The sequence below is a fragment of the Homalodisca vitripennis genome, chromosome 4 (genome assembly GCF_021130785.1).
Source record: "Homalodisca vitripennis isolate AUS2020 chromosome 4, UT_GWSS_2.1, whole genome shotgun sequence".
Lineage (NCBI taxonomy): Eukaryota > Metazoa > Arthropoda > Insecta > Hemiptera > Cicadellidae > Homalodisca > Homalodisca vitripennis.
In genome coordinates, this window is record NC_060210.1 from 26,637,353 (window position 1) to 26,655,300 (window position 17,948).

The window sequence follows — 17,948 nt, forward strand, 5'->3', positions numbered from 1 at the left end:
ACAAAGTCATCTAATGATCTCTTACTTCCAGGTTCTAACTTTTCATAGACTTCTGTTGTAAAATCTTTAACATGTTGTTTATGATTCTCGTATTTTTTTCTAGTTCATCAAACATTTTAATATGATCATCTAATTGCTCTTTTACGATAACATCGAACGGAAAAATTCCTTTGCTAACACCGATTTCTTCTTCCTTCAAAATGTCATGCATTTTTAACATTTTGGACTATTTTTATCAACAATATCCGATAATTTTAGAGATCTCTAAATTTGTTCCTTAACAACATCATTTTTGTCAATACTAGGCTTTACACCAACAATTCTGTTTTATTGGCTAAACTTATGAGCTTTTTTCTCTACTTTAATTGCGTCAATTATCTTATCACCTTTTTCGATATAACATTTTTACCATTTTTTACTTTTTCATTAAATTTGGTTCTCAAAGTTAGTAAATTTGTAATATTGTTATCATATTCTGCTTTAAAATCTTCAATTTTTACATCAATAACACCCAAATCTGTTTCAATATTTTTTAATAAATTTTCAATCTTGTTGTCAAACTCATTCCTCAAACTATTTTCATCAAAATTTATGGTCAAACTATTAAATTTATCTCGCATTATCTGACCTAAATTTTAAACATTTTCAGTTTTAATTTGTGTTCGAAATACTTAAAAAATATTTTGCGAATCCATATTTATTAAGTAGTACTTTGTTGACAACATCTTTAAAATCTTCACCATTTTATTCAAAACAAAAAATGTATAAATGTCCACAAATTGGTGAATCCTGTTAATCTTGAATCTGAGAATCATTATAATAAATGTTTGATTTTTCAAATATTTGTTCCATTCTATCGGTTATTTGTCCTCAATTCTTCCATATGAATCAAAATAATATGCATTTTTATCATTGTTATAATAACAATGGATTTGTTCCACTTCTCGTAATCGAGTCGAAATTCACAATTTCACATTAAAATTTTTCAACTTTTTCAGGTAAAGTATCTCTCATGGAAATTTCTCTAAAATTTTTAATGTTTCTACAGATTGCTTGCAATTTTCCGAATGTTAATGGTTTGATTTCATTTTTTTATGTTTGATTTCACGTAATTCAAAATTTTTCATCTAATCCAGATCCTGTAACATCTTTTAACTCTTCATCTTACCAATTTCAAATATTTCTAACTATAGGAATTATGCCTTTATTGACAATTGGAGCAACTTTTCTAACATATGGAACAACATTTTTAACAACTGGAATATTTTCTCCAAAATCGAATAAATCTTTCAATATTCCACCATTTTTAAGTTCTTTAAATTTATTATAAGAACATTCTATTCTGATTCCTTTATTGCTTTTCTTGTGTATTTCCATTTTATTGTATTTTCTATTCGTTACAACTTATATTTTCCATTTTTCAATTTATATATTTTAAATTTAATACTAACAGGTATTTTCTTCTTAAAAGCGGATTTATTTTTTCTTCCCGATTTTTATTAAACTAACTAGTCTCTATTTATGGAGAAAAAATTTCAAATTATTTTCGAATAAAATGTTTTATATTCAAAAATAATTGCTCCAGCTAAAAGTGCAACAAATCTTTCATCTAAACCGGCATCTTTTGATAAAAACCGATCCATTGCCTTATCTTGTAACATTTTGTCTGCAATACGTCTAGAATTTGTCATTATCGTTATTATTATTATTACTATAGTCATTGATATTGTTATTATTAGTATTAATGCTCCTTAATCAATTAAATTTCCGACTGATTAGTTTTTTTTTAGTTTTTTCATTGTATTACTTTCCAATTATTTATTAGTTTAACATTTTTATTGACAATTAATTGTTTTAAAGCAGTAGGATTTCCGATATTTCCAAATGTTGTATGTCACAAAATGTATAAAACATAGAATCTATAACGTGTGACAAAAACCCGCCACTTAAACATTGTCCACTCGATGCCTTGTAAAACGTTAGTGTTCCACTTTCGCTCGTGCGATTGTAACTTGTGTACTCTTGAATTCTGTGCAGTGACGATTTGCTCCAGTGTGAATTTCAAGCTGCTCGCGTATAAGTCAGGTTTCCCTACTTTCAGAAAAACAAACCATTATATGACGCCCAGCCATTTATATCGCACATGGCGTTGCTTAACTGCGAACTGTAATTTATTATTAAACGTTATTTTTATACCAGTTTATAATGCAGAGACTTTTTAACTTTTATTTCATGGAAGTGGTTTAATTTTTTGCAATGTACATTTTGCAGTACGTAGAACAGTATGATAAATGAAATCGTAAATGACTAAATGGCTGAATTATAAATTATTTAATATTTATTCTTTTATGCTGTTTATTTTATGGTAGTTAGTTGACTCCTGTATTTGAGAATTTACTTAAATACAAATGTTCTACGATAATATTTAATTTACACAAGGAGTTAAATCTGTGTTGATACTTTGTACTCGTACACTTGCAAATTGTAACAGCTAATATTTAAATAAAATACTCCATGTGATAAAAGGAGCTTTGTTTTCTATTGTCACTACAAATGTTCTACGAAAATATTTAATTTACACAAGGAGTTAAATCTGTGTTGATACTTTGTACTCGTACACTTGCAAATTGTAACAGCTAATATTTAAATAAAATACTCCATGTGATAAAAGGAGCTTTGTTTTCTATTGTCACTACAAATGTTCTACGAAAATATTTAATTTACACAAGGAGTTAAATCTGTGTTGATACTTTGTACTCGTACATTTGCAAATTGTAACAGCTAATATTTAAATAAAATACTCCATGTGATAAAAGGAGCTTTGTTTTCTATTGTCACTACAAAAAAAGATCTGAGTATAGACTATTTTTTGTATTACATATATATATATATATATATATATATATATATATATATATATATATATATATTTATTTATTTATTTATAAATTTATATTTTCTTTTTGATTGATGTTTTAGTTTTTAAACATCAACCGGGTCGTAGCCATCAATATGAAAAATGGAAAGATTTAGACTTTTAAATTTATCGTTTTTACCGAATATTATATAACACGTACTAATAGGCCTAGCAATTTTGGTGTATATAAGTGATTAAATTATGTACGACAATGTCCTACTATGAAAATGTTTACATGGCATTAAATGATTACATGATCATATACTATATATGAAATTATGGTCACATTTTACATTTTAAGCTTTGCTAATAGTAATTCGAAAACTATTATAATATTAAATAAGTACAAATTACACTGCTTCTAAAAATGCTAAAATCATAAATACTTATTTATTTTATTTATATGATCTTTTCCCCTACATTTATTGGATTTTCAACTTATGGTTTTCAATTAAAACATCCGATAATCCTGATTAAAAATTAGTTCAATCTGTCTGTGTGAGTGATGAAACATACACAGATTTGGAACGAATTGAGCACATTTACGAATGTATTGAGATACGTTTTGTTTGGATTTCGTATAAATCTGCCGGATAAAAACATTCTCATGAAGATTTTGTTTCATCCCGAGCGATTTTGATTTCCAAGGTAGGAAACCACATCATTCCACAAATTTATAATAACTAATCCTTTTACATTATATATTTTATTGATATTTCTCTACAGTTATGTTAATATTTAAACACATCTAGACAAATCCCTGCCTATAGTTATACAAATTCTCACTATATCTATTACATTTGCATGCTTAAAAATATACAAAATCTGCAACTACATAAAAGTTTTTATTCATACTTGTAAAATTTGAAATGATAGATCATATTCAATTTATGCTTTAATTGACCTTAAGATATTATACGATTTAAATTAAACATTTGAAAATAATTTATAAATATCTTACATACCTTTAAATACTTACAATTGTTAAACTTTTTAACTCAATGTAAAATATAATTGTTACTTAATTATTTATGTCTTTGTCTAAAGCTTAGATTATCAATCCTCTAACTGTTATATTACATGTTTATAATTTATAAACCACTACAGTTAATTATTAAATAGCAAAAGTCACATCTGAAAAATCTATTTTGGCTGGCAGAAAATTCAAGTACTATATTGCATAAAATCGCAATAGACACCATGGACATTCAAAAACTCCAATCTTGCCATTTCAATGCTCACTGATAGACAGGAAAATACAAGGCGTGTTATGGTGTTTAAAGATGAAAACATATGCTCTATATTTTGACTGTATTTATTTTATTGTAGATCTTTTGATTCAACAGTTAATATTTGCAAAGTCGATAGTATAAATAGAAAATCCATTTCCACGGTTTATTTACTTTCACGAACAAACATTCCATTCAGATTTAAAATATCTCTGGTAATTAAAAAGTTTAAAATGTACTTATTTAAAACTATTACATTTAACACATTTTAAAGTACATCTTTGAAGTTGTAATAAACAACCATTTCTATTGTAATCATAACTCATCAAATGGAATCCTCCCTTCTCCTCGGACTGAAGGTTTCTCTCTGTAAGGCAAAGTCTGCCAGAACTGGTTCCTCTCAGCCAAGAGGTTCTGTTGTAAGGAGAAACCATTGTTAGATATCAGTAGATAGTCTGTGGTGGAGCCTTCCTTGCTCATCCATAACTCTCCATCAATATCCAGAGAGGGGACCCTGCAAGACGCATTCACCCGATCAGTAAATGTAATAGGATATGAAGTAGAATATTCGTGTGGTGGTTGAGATAAAACCAATCGACATGAACACGACTGTCTGAGGAGCAAAGCCACCTGTCAGTTTCTTGTAATGCTGTTTGTTACATAACTATACTGTATACTTCCGCATGAATACGTAAACAATCACGATTAAAAGAATACACAACTTCTGTATGTACACTTTGCTATCAATCTAACGTCAATGTTCCAAAGTACAAGACGTAGGTAACCTTATAGACCAATTGGAAAGTATTCACCCATAATTTATACACTTACGTATTTGACATGCATTCCAACTTTCAAGAATCATTTGTAAAAGTATAACCCTACTTAATTACTCTAGAACATATTCCTTTCGTTGTATTGCTCTCATTGCACTTAGTTCTAAAAGGATTGTTGCACTTGCTTCCGGATTTACAGAATCTGTAGATAAATGAAGTTGGAGGCGGGGGTAATCCATGGAGAAGAATAACAGTCACTATCTCAGTCATGTGATTTTCGCCAGCTCTGTACCAGCAACTCCAGTAAAATCGGGCAGGAGTACGCCCTTACGTCCAGACTAGCAACTGCCATCATCTCCAACACTTATCCACCGCAGTAAAATAGACCTGTTGATCTGCTTTCGAACCTATCATTGTATCTCGACATTTACGGTTAATGATGTGCCGCTCCTGGAAATCTTTAGGGTTGTCCCAGATTTAATTAGGTCGTTGTTTTTGTCTCTACGCAGTGAGGGTAAACTGGAAGTTATAAAACCAGTCAGAAGTGTACCCCCTGGATAATATCTTAGTGAAAATAAGTTTTAGGGCTTTATTACACAACTGACATCATAGATTAAAATTTAATATTTTTAATTACCCTCGTTGCATTGATAGTTAAAAGCCATTTGAAATTATGAGCACCGAATATAGGGTGAATAGCAACAGTGGGGTAAAAGAAACAGAACAAAAATACGTCACACCATCTTATAAATGTATTCAAACGGGGGTGATTTCTGGGATATAAGTTGATAGTACTCTAAATTTGACACGAATTAGTAGTATGAGTAGTCGGTGGCACTGGAGTTGGATTTCTTGTTATGGAAAATATTGTTTTTCAATTTTCTAGATTTGTGATTTTTCTAGAGTTTCTTGTGAAATGAGAGTGGTGGTGATTGTTATTAAAAACCTTTCTTGGTTTGCTTTGACGTAAAGAAGACTCTGAAGAATGAAAAGAGAAGGTAGAGGAAATATTTTCATATCTCTAAAGTGCTTCCTGCATGGGTAAAATCTGTTGGGAAAAAAGAGGAATCACTATGGGAAGAATTTTGGTAGTTAATATGGAAATGGAGATGTTTTTTCTGGATTAACCTTTTAACCCAATTGTTGAAAACCATTCCTTCATTAAACTCAAGTTCTCCACCAAATGTCTCAACCAACTGATCTTTTTTTTATCTAAGGCAACTGGCGATGTGTCATCAGCGTATATGACCATTTTTATGTTATTGGCAACATCAGGCAGAGATCATTGCAATAGATTAAAAAGAGGAGGGGACAAAGCATCGAGCCTTGAGGTACACCAGCAGTCACTTTCCGGAACCCACTTCTCGTCTCAGAATTCAATACTACATACTGCTCGCGATCAAAAAGATAGGATTTAAACCACCTCAAGACCACTCCTCCAATACCGTATTACTTACGCTTCCCGACCAGAATATCAAGGTTGACACAATCGAACGCCTTAGGCAAGTCGCAAAATGCCAATGGTGTATCGCGACCCGTCCACTGCACCCAAAACATGCTCCAAGAACTCAAAGATCGCATCACAGGTACTTCTTCCTTTGCGAAAACCAAACTGACAAAAACTTAAAATGCTGTTTTCTACCAAGAGATCATACAGTCTAGAGCACACTGCTCTCTCAAATACTTTAGAACAGGCTGGTAAAATAGATACTGGTCTAAAGTTATCTAAACTGTTTTTGTCAGGCTTTTTAGGAATAGGTTTTACTAGGGAGTTCTTCAGTAGAAAAATCTCTTCTTTAAGAGATAATTTTGTCATATCTGTAAGAGATTTTCATAAAGCGTTGACACATGTTTTAATAAAAATGGAGAAATTTCACAACAACCAGCTTATTTTGTTGGATTTAGTGAAAGTATAATTTTGATCATCTCTTTTTCAGTAACTGGTTTAAAATTAAACCAGTTTCAGAATTTTTGGGGATAATTCTGAAACTCTGAGATATATTTCATTGCTTTAGGGTAGTTTGGCAATTGATTAAAATTTTTAATAGTGTTGATGAAATAATTATTGAGTGTGACAGCAATGGTCTTTTTGTTTGTGATAACATGATCCTTAGCAATCTATTTTATTTCCAGCTCATCCCTTTTAACCATCTGCCATGTAGTTTTAACTTTATTATTTGATTTCTTAATGTAATTACTGCTGTACCTTAACTTCGCTAGTGCTACACATTTATTTACAACCTGTTTGTATCTACGGACATATGCTTTAAAGTTTGGATCTCTAGATGTGTTGCTGAGTTTGTGCAGAAATCATTTCCTTTCACTAGAAATTTTTAAGGCTGCTGTCATCCATTTGTTTGAAAATGTATGTTTGCTTGATATTTTTATTACTTTGTTATGGAATACTTTACAAAAGGATAGCATAACTTTTTCAAGAAAACTTTTGTACATACCTACTATTTACATTACTGTTAGTTTTACAATTATGAAAAACTTCTAACCGGTGTATATTTATTAAATCTCATTGAAACATTCAAATAGACTCATCTGAAAATACCCTTTTCTGATATGATCCACCCATTTTGCAGGTGATTTTGTTGGCTGTAACGAATCTTACAATTTGAGACAGATGGTCTGAGGCCTGTACCAGAAACACTGACATACTCTAAGAGAAACGTTAGTAAAAACGTTGTAAATACAAGATTTAGAACTACTTGTTATACGAGTTGCTTCATTTACGTTTTATATCAAATTATACGATCTCGGTCTGGTAATAAAATCTAGCTTAATACTATTGCTTTTAAACATATCAATATTAAAGTCACCAGTAATAAGAAGTAAAGGATTTTTTAACTTTAAGAAAATACTTTGCAGGATATTGTCCAAGTTGTTAAGGAAAGATTCAATATTAACTTTACTATTATTTGGAAGTCGGTAGACATTAACGACAACAAATAGGTCGTGCACTCTGAATTAGACTAACGCATAATTTAAAAACACTCTCCACCAAAAAGCCATCAAACTCATACAACGACACCATATCGAGATATGATTTGACAAGTATGCACACCCAACCCTTATTTTTGCTTTTGCGTGTGTGTATATATAAATCGTTTTAAAACCGTTGTTTTTACATAATTTTGTATAATTTTCTTGCAATAGCTAGTGTTCAGACAGACGTATGATATCCGGATTTAGATTAGATGATTCCAGAAATAAATGGAATTGGTCAAATTTTAAATTTTGTACTAAGCCTTGAATTTTACAATGAAATAATACCAAGCTGCTTCTAGAGACAGACTGAGGTGTGGGATGCACAGTCCACTTACAATCATCCCGTCCATCTACTTTTAAGTTTAGGTTAGGAATGCTCTGAAGAAAGCAGTTCAATACATACCCGAGTTGCGGCAGGTAAACATGGTACCCACTACAGTGTTGATTAAATGCAAAAGAGTGGGCGAAACAGCTTTTTCTGAGAATGAGGAAAAACACTGGTGAGTCACTTAATGTATTCGAATACCTTAAGACTTCTGATTTAATAATACCTTGATCACCAAGGCAGGAATGCAGCTGATTGTAAAGGTTATGCCTTAACATAGAACGAGCCAGAACAACCAGTCCACAAACGATAAATGATTGTTTTGACAGACTAGAGGCAGAATTTGTAATCAATCCTTCATCTAATTTACTAACTTTTGTGACGAAACTAATCACTGTGGTGAAACAGGTAAGACAAATGTATAACTTTAAGAGAATACAAGTATCCTGAATGAGCTATGAACAACTATCTAAACTGCTACTTTAAAGTTTTCTATTACAGGAAATTGTCAAAAAAATATATAAAAGTAAAATATCTTGATTCAACACGATCGCTCACTGGATTCAACAAATATGCGAATTCATTTGTTGGTGTTGACTAACTTTATTTAAAGATTCGTCAAAGCAGAGAACAATATAAGAAAATTCTTCAAGTTTTTTGTTTGTCTCTCAAAATATGGCACCAAACCACACATGATCAAGTATTTTATTGCCAATAGAAACACCAAGTTTCTTTTACTTATCGAGTGCTTAAAAATGAAACTAATACTATTTAACACCATAGTCTATCATATGTGAGCTAGACCCCATAAATCAAGTTGTTTCAATTCCACATCAAGTGTAATATTTGACCATCTTCATGTTCGGATAAGGATTCTAGACATAATTTCATGTCGTTCATACTTTGAGCATCATCAAGAACCACGAGATACTTGTATGATTGCAGGTAAAGCTATTGTTCGTCAGGCTGGTTTTTGAGTATCCGCTTGGAGCATAAAGGTTTGGTGTCATTAGTCACCATCCACTTTCTTCCTGTAAAACTGAACTATCCACCCAGTCGTCTGTCTGGCCCATCCAATGACACAGTATAATGGAACCTAAGGAAACACTGTGTTAGACGTAACGCTAAAAAGGCCTAAGGATCATTCTCCATGATATAATTCAAAGAATAGTAAAATACACAAAATCGACTCTCCAGATTTAAATTCACTGTAGCATACAAATTAAAAATTATTCATGAAAATTCTCGTTCAGCTACAAACAAAGTATATCAATGGTCGCTATTACGCGGACAAAACCAGGCTATTCCCAGTACTCTAGACCTCTCTTTATAAAAGTATCACTAATCAGAAACAATTATTTTAATACTTTCTCTATTTTAGACAACATGTACCCTCCTCACAAACAGTCTTAATCTACTTCTAATTTGAAGCAACGGTTTTACTATGCAATTGCTAAGATTTCTAGTCCATATTTCCAGCCGATAATCCAATATAAATACTATGATTATTCTTAGCTTAAACTATGTTTTTGACGGTGTAATATTTGTGGGGGTGACAGGATTATACCGGACATTTTTCACTGGTAAGTGATGTATAAAAATTAGTAAAAAATATATCGAGACCTGCAATCTTATCTCTTTCTAAGGTGGATATCTAGCCTTACACTGAACTGCAATCTAGGTTGAAATGAGCAAATCAAGCCACAAAAGCACTACATCAAGTCGCGTGTCAACTCCATGCAGGGCCGTACCTAGGGCGGGGTGAGCTCCGTTCTATGGAGCCGCGGCCGCTGCATATGAAATAAGTAGACACTGTAGTAACTCCGCATTTATTTATTTTATTTCTTCTCCCGTTCATTCTTTGGTTACCCTTTTTAGTTCGTTTAGTGCGGACACGCAAAATGACAATTTCAATTTATGTGTGCCTGAGTGGTTTGTCTGCTAATTTAAATTTTTAAGCACCCTTCAAAGGAAAATTCGTCTACAAAGAACCGAAATAAAAATCGGCCACTCGAATTACTTCATTTTGCACCATTTTTCTGCCGTCGATCACTGTTTACTGCCACTAGGAAATTAATTGTCAATGGTTGCTTGGTACAAGCAGACGGTTATTACGTCTATCCTTAGTTCAGTTTATTATAATCTTGCCTGGTGTTATACATTGCACCTAAGGAGTTAACACATAATACATATGTTCTGATTTCTCACTTATTCGTGTTACAACTCTGGTGCAATGTTTTATTTTAATAAATTGCAACTATGTGTTAAGTTAGTTTCCCACCTGAGGTAGAAATCAGACTGCTTGTCTTGAAAAGAAGTGTTACCAATTGTTTGTGTCTGAATAAACATTTCGAAGAAAAATTATCTTAATACGTTGTTCAATCAACAATATTTTCCACTATTATCGAAGACGTGTGTTTGGATTTATTACATTTACTTATTTAATACGTTGCACATATTATACAGTGTTTGTAATTTAATATATTTAGTATTTACGTTACAACTAGTTACTTACTTATTTTTGGCATAGTTTGTCCACAGCTCAATTAGTTTCAAGGACATAATGTAGTCAGGATCATCAGGCACAAGCTTTGGTGCATGATTCTCTACTGGGAACAAGTACATGAGCTCATCAAAGTGGCAGACACCTAAAAATAACCAGTTGCCTTTTTAATTTTCATAATGAATGGCTTTAGGTACTAGGCAGTTCTGATCGAAGTAGACAATAATTAGGTCCTTCATATTTATGTATTACTCATTTTATTAAATCAATCAAATATGTCGCTAAAACGCGTTCCGTTATCCATATGAGTGGATGATTTAGATTAACATACAGACCACTGCACGTAGAAGTACTGACCTGGGTGCCACGGGTTGTCATAATACACTGAGCATAGAGAAAAGGATCGATTGTAAGCAAAGTGGTACTGGAACACTGGACCACTGTGACGTCTCACTGAATCCGAAATTCCTTGTGTCAATAAACCGTCTGTGTACAACTGAAACATTTAGATTGACATGATACACAATAGCTATAATTATATATGTTGCACACATAAAAGAAACATTCAAACTTAAAACTTCATTCTTTTTTATCACTCCTTATAATGTGTTTTAATTGTTACATAATTACATGAAAATTGTCACAAATTCTTATCACGAATATCAACAATTGTTCTATATTTATTTCCGGAACACAGATGCTCCTCAGTTGTGATTCTGTCTTCATTACTAAAGATTGAAATGTTTTTAGAATTAGTAGTACTATTGAGTTGTTTCCTATATGCTTGCATTATTTATGTCACTTTACTGTCAAAATCAAATCATTTGTTTTGTTTCCTTTTAATATTTTAATAGTCTATTTATAAAGTTTGTTAAGCAATCACAATTTTTAAAATGGATATTATAACTTGAATTAGTAGCTAGTTTTCTTCAAGTTTTGTACTTTAATTACCAATCAAAATTATTTACTCTATTTTTGTAGGCCTAGTAGCTCATCACTGATCTGTTTTGGATATTATATTTTTACATTCTTAACAGAAATACAAATATATATATATATATATATATATATATATATATAATTAATATATATATTTATGTATTTATAATTAAAATATATATCATTAATATATTAAAATATATATATATATATATATATATATATATTTATATATATATATATATATATCGTAGAAAACTGTGGTGTTAAAATTTTTTCGTAAAATAAAACTGACAAACCTCATAATAACTTAATCGTTTGTGCAATATATAAATAGAATTAACTATATTTAGAGACCTATATTCTCAAAAAAACTATTTAAACTCCAAAGTACTCCAATAAGTAACTCCAAAGTACTCCAATAAGTAACTCCAAAGTAGTATTTTTTTAATTGTACCCAATAACTTTCTTTAATTTAGCATCCTTTAATCGCAGTGGGTAAATAATTACTTCATATTATATTTATACCGACAGTGACATCATTTCTTTCAGTTGTATTTTGGCATTGCAAAGTATACTAATATTGTTATGTACAACATTACATGCAACAGACGTGAAACAGGCAACAAAGTCCCAACATTACAAATGAAAAAGTGAAATATAAAACTATTTGAACACAAACCTTTACAAGAGAAATCTTAAGTTAGTCTAACACTGTCTTTATCTAGCATTCAATTGTTCCGATTCATAATGAATGGAAAACAGTTACCACAATTTTAATCTTGAGATATTATATTTCAACCTTGCTCTGGATAACCGTTTTTAGTTAACAAATGTGAACCAAAACTGAAATTAGTTGTAACACTTTTTTATTGTTAAAGCGAGTTTTAGTTTAAAATATACATAAACAATGCAACACATAACACAATACACATATACATAACATTTAACACTCAATTGACTGCAATAATACCTAAAGAAAATAACGCAGATCTCAATTTCCTAAAAACAACGTCTTCTGATAGTTTTAAAAACGCTTAGGATACACCAATTAAAGGCCGTGATGAAAAGTTATTGAAATTTTTGTGTTCAGAAACACGATTTTCATTACGGAATATGGGTTAGTACATATTTAGCTTTGTTCTATTTCTGCAATTAGAATTGGTTTTATAAAATATTGTTTAAACGCTGTATACAGTGTGAGTTAAAAGTATGGATACACTTTGTTTATTTGTTGATTGGTAAAGATGGAGGGATGGGACTCTCGATACCTTTCTAGGAAATAGAATTAACTTTTAATCACTGTTACAACATTATCCGTTTCCCAAAAATAGAATTTGGAAGGGGGTGGATGAAAGTTTTTTAATATAAAGACTCATTAAGTGATGTAAAGAACCCAGAAAAAGAGATCTATCTTCACTTGACTACTTTGTAGGATAACATTAAAAACAAAGTCTATAAAAACGAAACCCCAGAGCATTAATTCAAGTTTCTACAACAGGCTTGTAAATTACTAAACTATCCTGGGACAGCAGTTTGAACATCTGATAATATAAAAACACATAATATGTTAGTAAGATTTATCCAATTAATTGTAATTACTAGTACTTCTGTAACTTTACATTTATATATTTGAAACTGCCCACCCCCCCAAAAACCCATTTTGGGAAAATGGTTCTGTTTTGTCTCCTAGAGGGGTGTCCTGAGTTTCATTTTTCTATCATTGTCCATGGAGGGTTTGAGCAGGATCCATCCATGTCTCTAACTTAGTTAATTTCAGTGAGCTGCTATTTTGTACTGGGTTGATATATAAGCTCTAGTTTACAATGTTCTTCTTTTATCATGACCTTTCAAATAAGGTTGTCACGTAATGCATTTAAAATTTTTGAGCCGCCTCCCAAAATCATGTTTTGGGGAAGTGGGAAAGTTTGTAACAGTAACTAAAAAGTTCACTTCTATTTCCTAGAAAGGTGACCCGAGTTCCATCCCTTCATCTTTATCCATCAAAAATCTGAAAATTCTAATCACTTTTTTGTTTTCCACTACAATATATACACTAACTTTGGTGGATTTTCCAAAGTTTAATTTGCCACCACCTTGTAACATCGTAGGAAGTGAGAGAAAAAAAGTTCCTTGTTCTTATTGAGTCTATATGGGGAATTACTCGAGTTTTGTTCGAATGTTAATCACCACTATCTTTAAATGTTTTATCGGTTAAGACTGGTTAAAGAACTCATTCAAGTTGTATGCAAATAGGCCACTGCCTCGATACCGAGTTTAGTCAGAATCTATCCAGAACTATGATACTTACTATGTTCACAATAACATTACTCCCATATTGTTGTATAGCACGTAAAAATGTATATGCCCACTCTCAGGAAATCTCTAGGAAATCTTCAAAACATCATGCAAACCAAACAATAACCTGAGAATTCTAAAACACGTGTTTGTTTAGCATTATAATTCATTATAAAATTATAAATAAACCATTCGTGTTCCAAAGTTAAAACAGCGAGGACAGAACCTCGCTGAGTTAATATGAATGACCGGCATCACGAAACCTTGCGAGATATCGAAAAAAATAAGACAATAAAGTTGTTTATAATAACTTTATATATTTCAAAACTGTTTTATTATTTTAACATCTATATTAAGAATTAGTCAAATTGCAATGTTTGCTCGAATATGTATGACTGCCATTTAGAAGTATTTTATTGGTAAATACTAAATAACGAAGTCATCCAAGCTGTGAGCTGTGTATCTTTGTATAAAGTATTGTCTAGATATATTTAAAAATACGGCACTTATCGTATTCACAACCTCGCATTACATTGTATAAATCCCTAGATACTCTAAATACACTCTTAGATACATCCATTTATATATTTTTGGATTATGGGGTCATTTATGATCGGAGAAATGCACAGAACTCCCCTAGAAATTCCGTCATGAAGGCGATTGCATAGCCACATTTCTATGAAATCTACCTAATATTCTCGAACCTATTCCTTATATAGAAAGGCCACAAAAGTCCCCTAGAAATTCCGTCATGAAGGCGATTGCATAGCCACATTTCTATGAAATCTACCTAATATTCTCGAACCTATTCCTTATATAGAAAGGCCACAAAAGTCCCCTAGAAATTCCGTCATGAAGGCGATTGCATAGCCACATTTCTATGAAATCTACCTAATATTCTCGAACCTATTCCTTATATAGAAAGGCCACAAAAGTCCCCTAGAAATTCCGTCATGAAGGCGATTGCATAGCCACATTTCTATGAAATCTACCTAATATTCTCGAACCTATTCCTTATATAGAAAGGCCACAAAAGTCCCCTAGAAATTCCGTCATGAAGGCGATTGCATAGCCACATTTCTATGAAATCTACCTAATATTCTCGAACCTATTCCTTATATAGAAAGGCCACAAAAGTCCCCTAGAAATTCCGTCATGAAGGCGATTGCATAGCCACATTTCTATGAAATCTACCTAATATTCTCGAACCTATTCCTTATATAGAAAGGCTACAAAAGTCCCCTAGAAATTCCGTCATGAAGGCGATTGCATAGCCACATTTCTATGAAATCTACCTAATATTCTCGAACCTATTCCTTATATAGAAAGGCCACAAAAGTCCCCTAGAAATTCCGTCATGAAGGCGATTGCATAGCCACATTTCTATGAAATCTACCTAATATTCTCGAACCTATTCCTTATATAGAAAGGCCACAAAAGTCCCCTAGAAATTCCGTCATGAAGGCGATTGCATAGCCACATTTCTATGAAATCTACCTAATATTCTCGAACCTATTCCTTATATAGAAAGGCCACAAAAGTCCCCTAGAAATTCCGTCATGAAGGCGATTGCATAGCCACATTTCTATGAAATCTACCTAATATTCTCGAACCTATTCCTTATATAGAAAGGCCACAAAAGTCCCCTAGAAATTCCGTCATGAAGGCGATTGCATAGCCACATTTCTATGAAATCTACCTAATATTCTCGAACCTATTCCTTACATAGAAAGGCCACAAAAATGTTGTTACATTCTGTACTCAAAACTGTGCTACACATAAAAAAAACCAAATGCAATATGAAATGATCTTTAACTTTATTTATAGAGTTGTTAATTCTCAAAACCCTTACCTTCGTTAATTCATTCACCATTCCAGGAGTAATTATGTCTGCGCCATCAAAGTAGAACATTTTTATGGCATCAGTAACTTTATCAGGATTTTGAGCAGTGTGCTGGTACAGTAGTGACATGGGAAGAATTGAATAGAAGTCATCATTGAGCTGTTTAAATTTACCTTCAACGTCCCCTCGAGTCAAGCCTATAATAATCAACACAAATATTTTTATAAAAATTGAATCGAATTGATCTTTGCACAAAAACCTTTCAGATCTTTTATACATCTATATTCATACATTATCACCACTTGTATGGAGTTTCCAGTTGAAAATACAACTACTATAAAAATTAAACACATTAGTCCCAATCCGATAAAGAACTTGTTATTGTGTGAACCATTAAAAAAGTATCGATCAGAATTAACATTTTTGTTGCAATTTGTACAAAGTGCAGCGTATCGTGACGTTAAATGATCATTTTACTTTATTTTTTATATTACTTAATTCAAGAGATACTATCATTTACACTGAAGGAATGATATTGACAAGACGTTCCAATAAATGTATAACCATCTTCCTTTCTTTCTGAATTTGTGTTATGTGTGTATAGTCAGAAAATAATAATTGTAGAGGGCAATTCTGCCCACTACGCCAGTTACCTCGCCTTCGATACAATAAACTACATTATAGTCTATATTTCAAAGCTGGGAGCCAGTTTAAATTTGAAGTGTTATACAGTCATATATGGAACAAGGACTAGTAAATTGGACTTTAATTAATGTCATTGGTCTATTTTAAGTTAAACCATTAAATTTTGCTTCATTAAAGGTTCTTTGAATCTATATGGAGTTATAGTGATTTTGGTATGAGGAATAAATTATAACTGTATGTAAAGTTTGTAACAGTATAAGTAAAACGATATACAGACATTACAAAATTAGAGGTACAACGGTATGTGCATTTACAACAGTACATGTGCATTGTGCAATGGTATATGGAGGTCACAACAGTAGATGTGCAACAGTATATGGGTACCAACATAAAAAGAGAACTAACTAGGAAACTTAATAGGATTATACCAATTAACCTAATCCTTACCAACAAACTTAGTACACACGCCATGATTTAGGACCAAAACATAGAGCCAGAAGCGGCTTGCCTTTACCCATTCCCGCTCAATCACCTTCCTGTCCCATTGTTTCAGATGACACCACGCGGTGTATATGATAGAGCCAAACGACTCTTGGGTATGTTTGTGTATGTATTAATACCTCCTAAACCTAAAGAAGAGGACGTTGAAACGTTGTGTTATGCCAATTGTAACATATAGCGATGGCAAATTATGTTATTTTTTCAAATCTTTTATCATAAATAGCAAACTTTAAACAAAGAAAGATATGTAGAGATTACAACAGTAGACATACAACGGTATGAGGATATTAAAACAGAGGTATAACGGTATGTAGAGATTATAACAGTAGACGTACAACGAACGGTATGGGAAGATTAAAACAGAGGTATAACGCTATGTAGAGATTATAACAGTAGACGTACAACGAACGGTATGGGAAGATTAAAACAGAGGTACAACGGTATATAGAGATTATAACAGTAGACGTACAACGAACGGTATGGGAAGATTAAAACAGAGGTATAACGGTATGTAGAGATTATAACAGTAGACGTACAACGAACGGTATGGGAAGATTAAAACAGAGGTACAACGGTATGTAGATAATACAACAGTATCAGTGTGCGTCAAGGCAAGTTCCGTTAACCATCTCAGATTTGGTACTTGAGTATACAGATATATCTTAATATACAGAATATATGCACATGTGAAGGCCCTCGTATTTATAGTTAAGTCATGTACACAAGTACAATCAGTACATACTCGCTACTTTGATAGCCCCATCTTCACTATTGAACCCAACCATCCACGGAATATCACTGCGAGTGGAGAGCGTCCAGGGGTTCTTGGTGAGGAAAGCATCTTTCACTTCTTCTGGCTCTTCTGCAGGACTGAAGAGAACCACTGGGTCGATGTCCCAAATCTGGTGTAATCATTTCAGTTATTTCAGTGATTGCTTCTCTTATGAATTTTGAAATCTAAGTGTATATTATTATGTA

At 32.0% G+C, this 17,948-nt stretch overlaps 1 protein-coding gene across 1 annotated transcript in view; it reads right to left on the reverse strand.

The window, feature by feature from the left end:
- Positions 1 to 3,468: 3,468 nt before the first annotated feature.
- LOC124359069 (juvenile hormone esterase-like) overlaps positions 3,469 to 17,948 on the reverse strand; it is a 46,919-nt gene continuing 32,439 nt past the window's right edge. The window contains exons 6-10 of the mRNA XM_046811477.1: positions 17,713 to 17,872; positions 15,834 to 16,021; positions 11,102 to 11,240; positions 10,757 to 10,889; positions 3,469 to 4,660 (exon numbers count right to left, since the gene is read on the reverse strand). Of these exons, the coding sequence (XP_046667433.1) occupies positions 4,462 to 4,660; positions 10,757 to 10,889; positions 11,102 to 11,240; positions 15,834 to 16,021; positions 17,713 to 17,872 (819 nt within the window). The 3' untranslated portion in view covers positions 3,469 to 4,461. The remainder of the gene's footprint in view (positions 4,661 to 10,756; positions 10,890 to 11,101; positions 11,241 to 15,833; positions 16,022 to 17,712; positions 17,873 to 17,948) is intronic.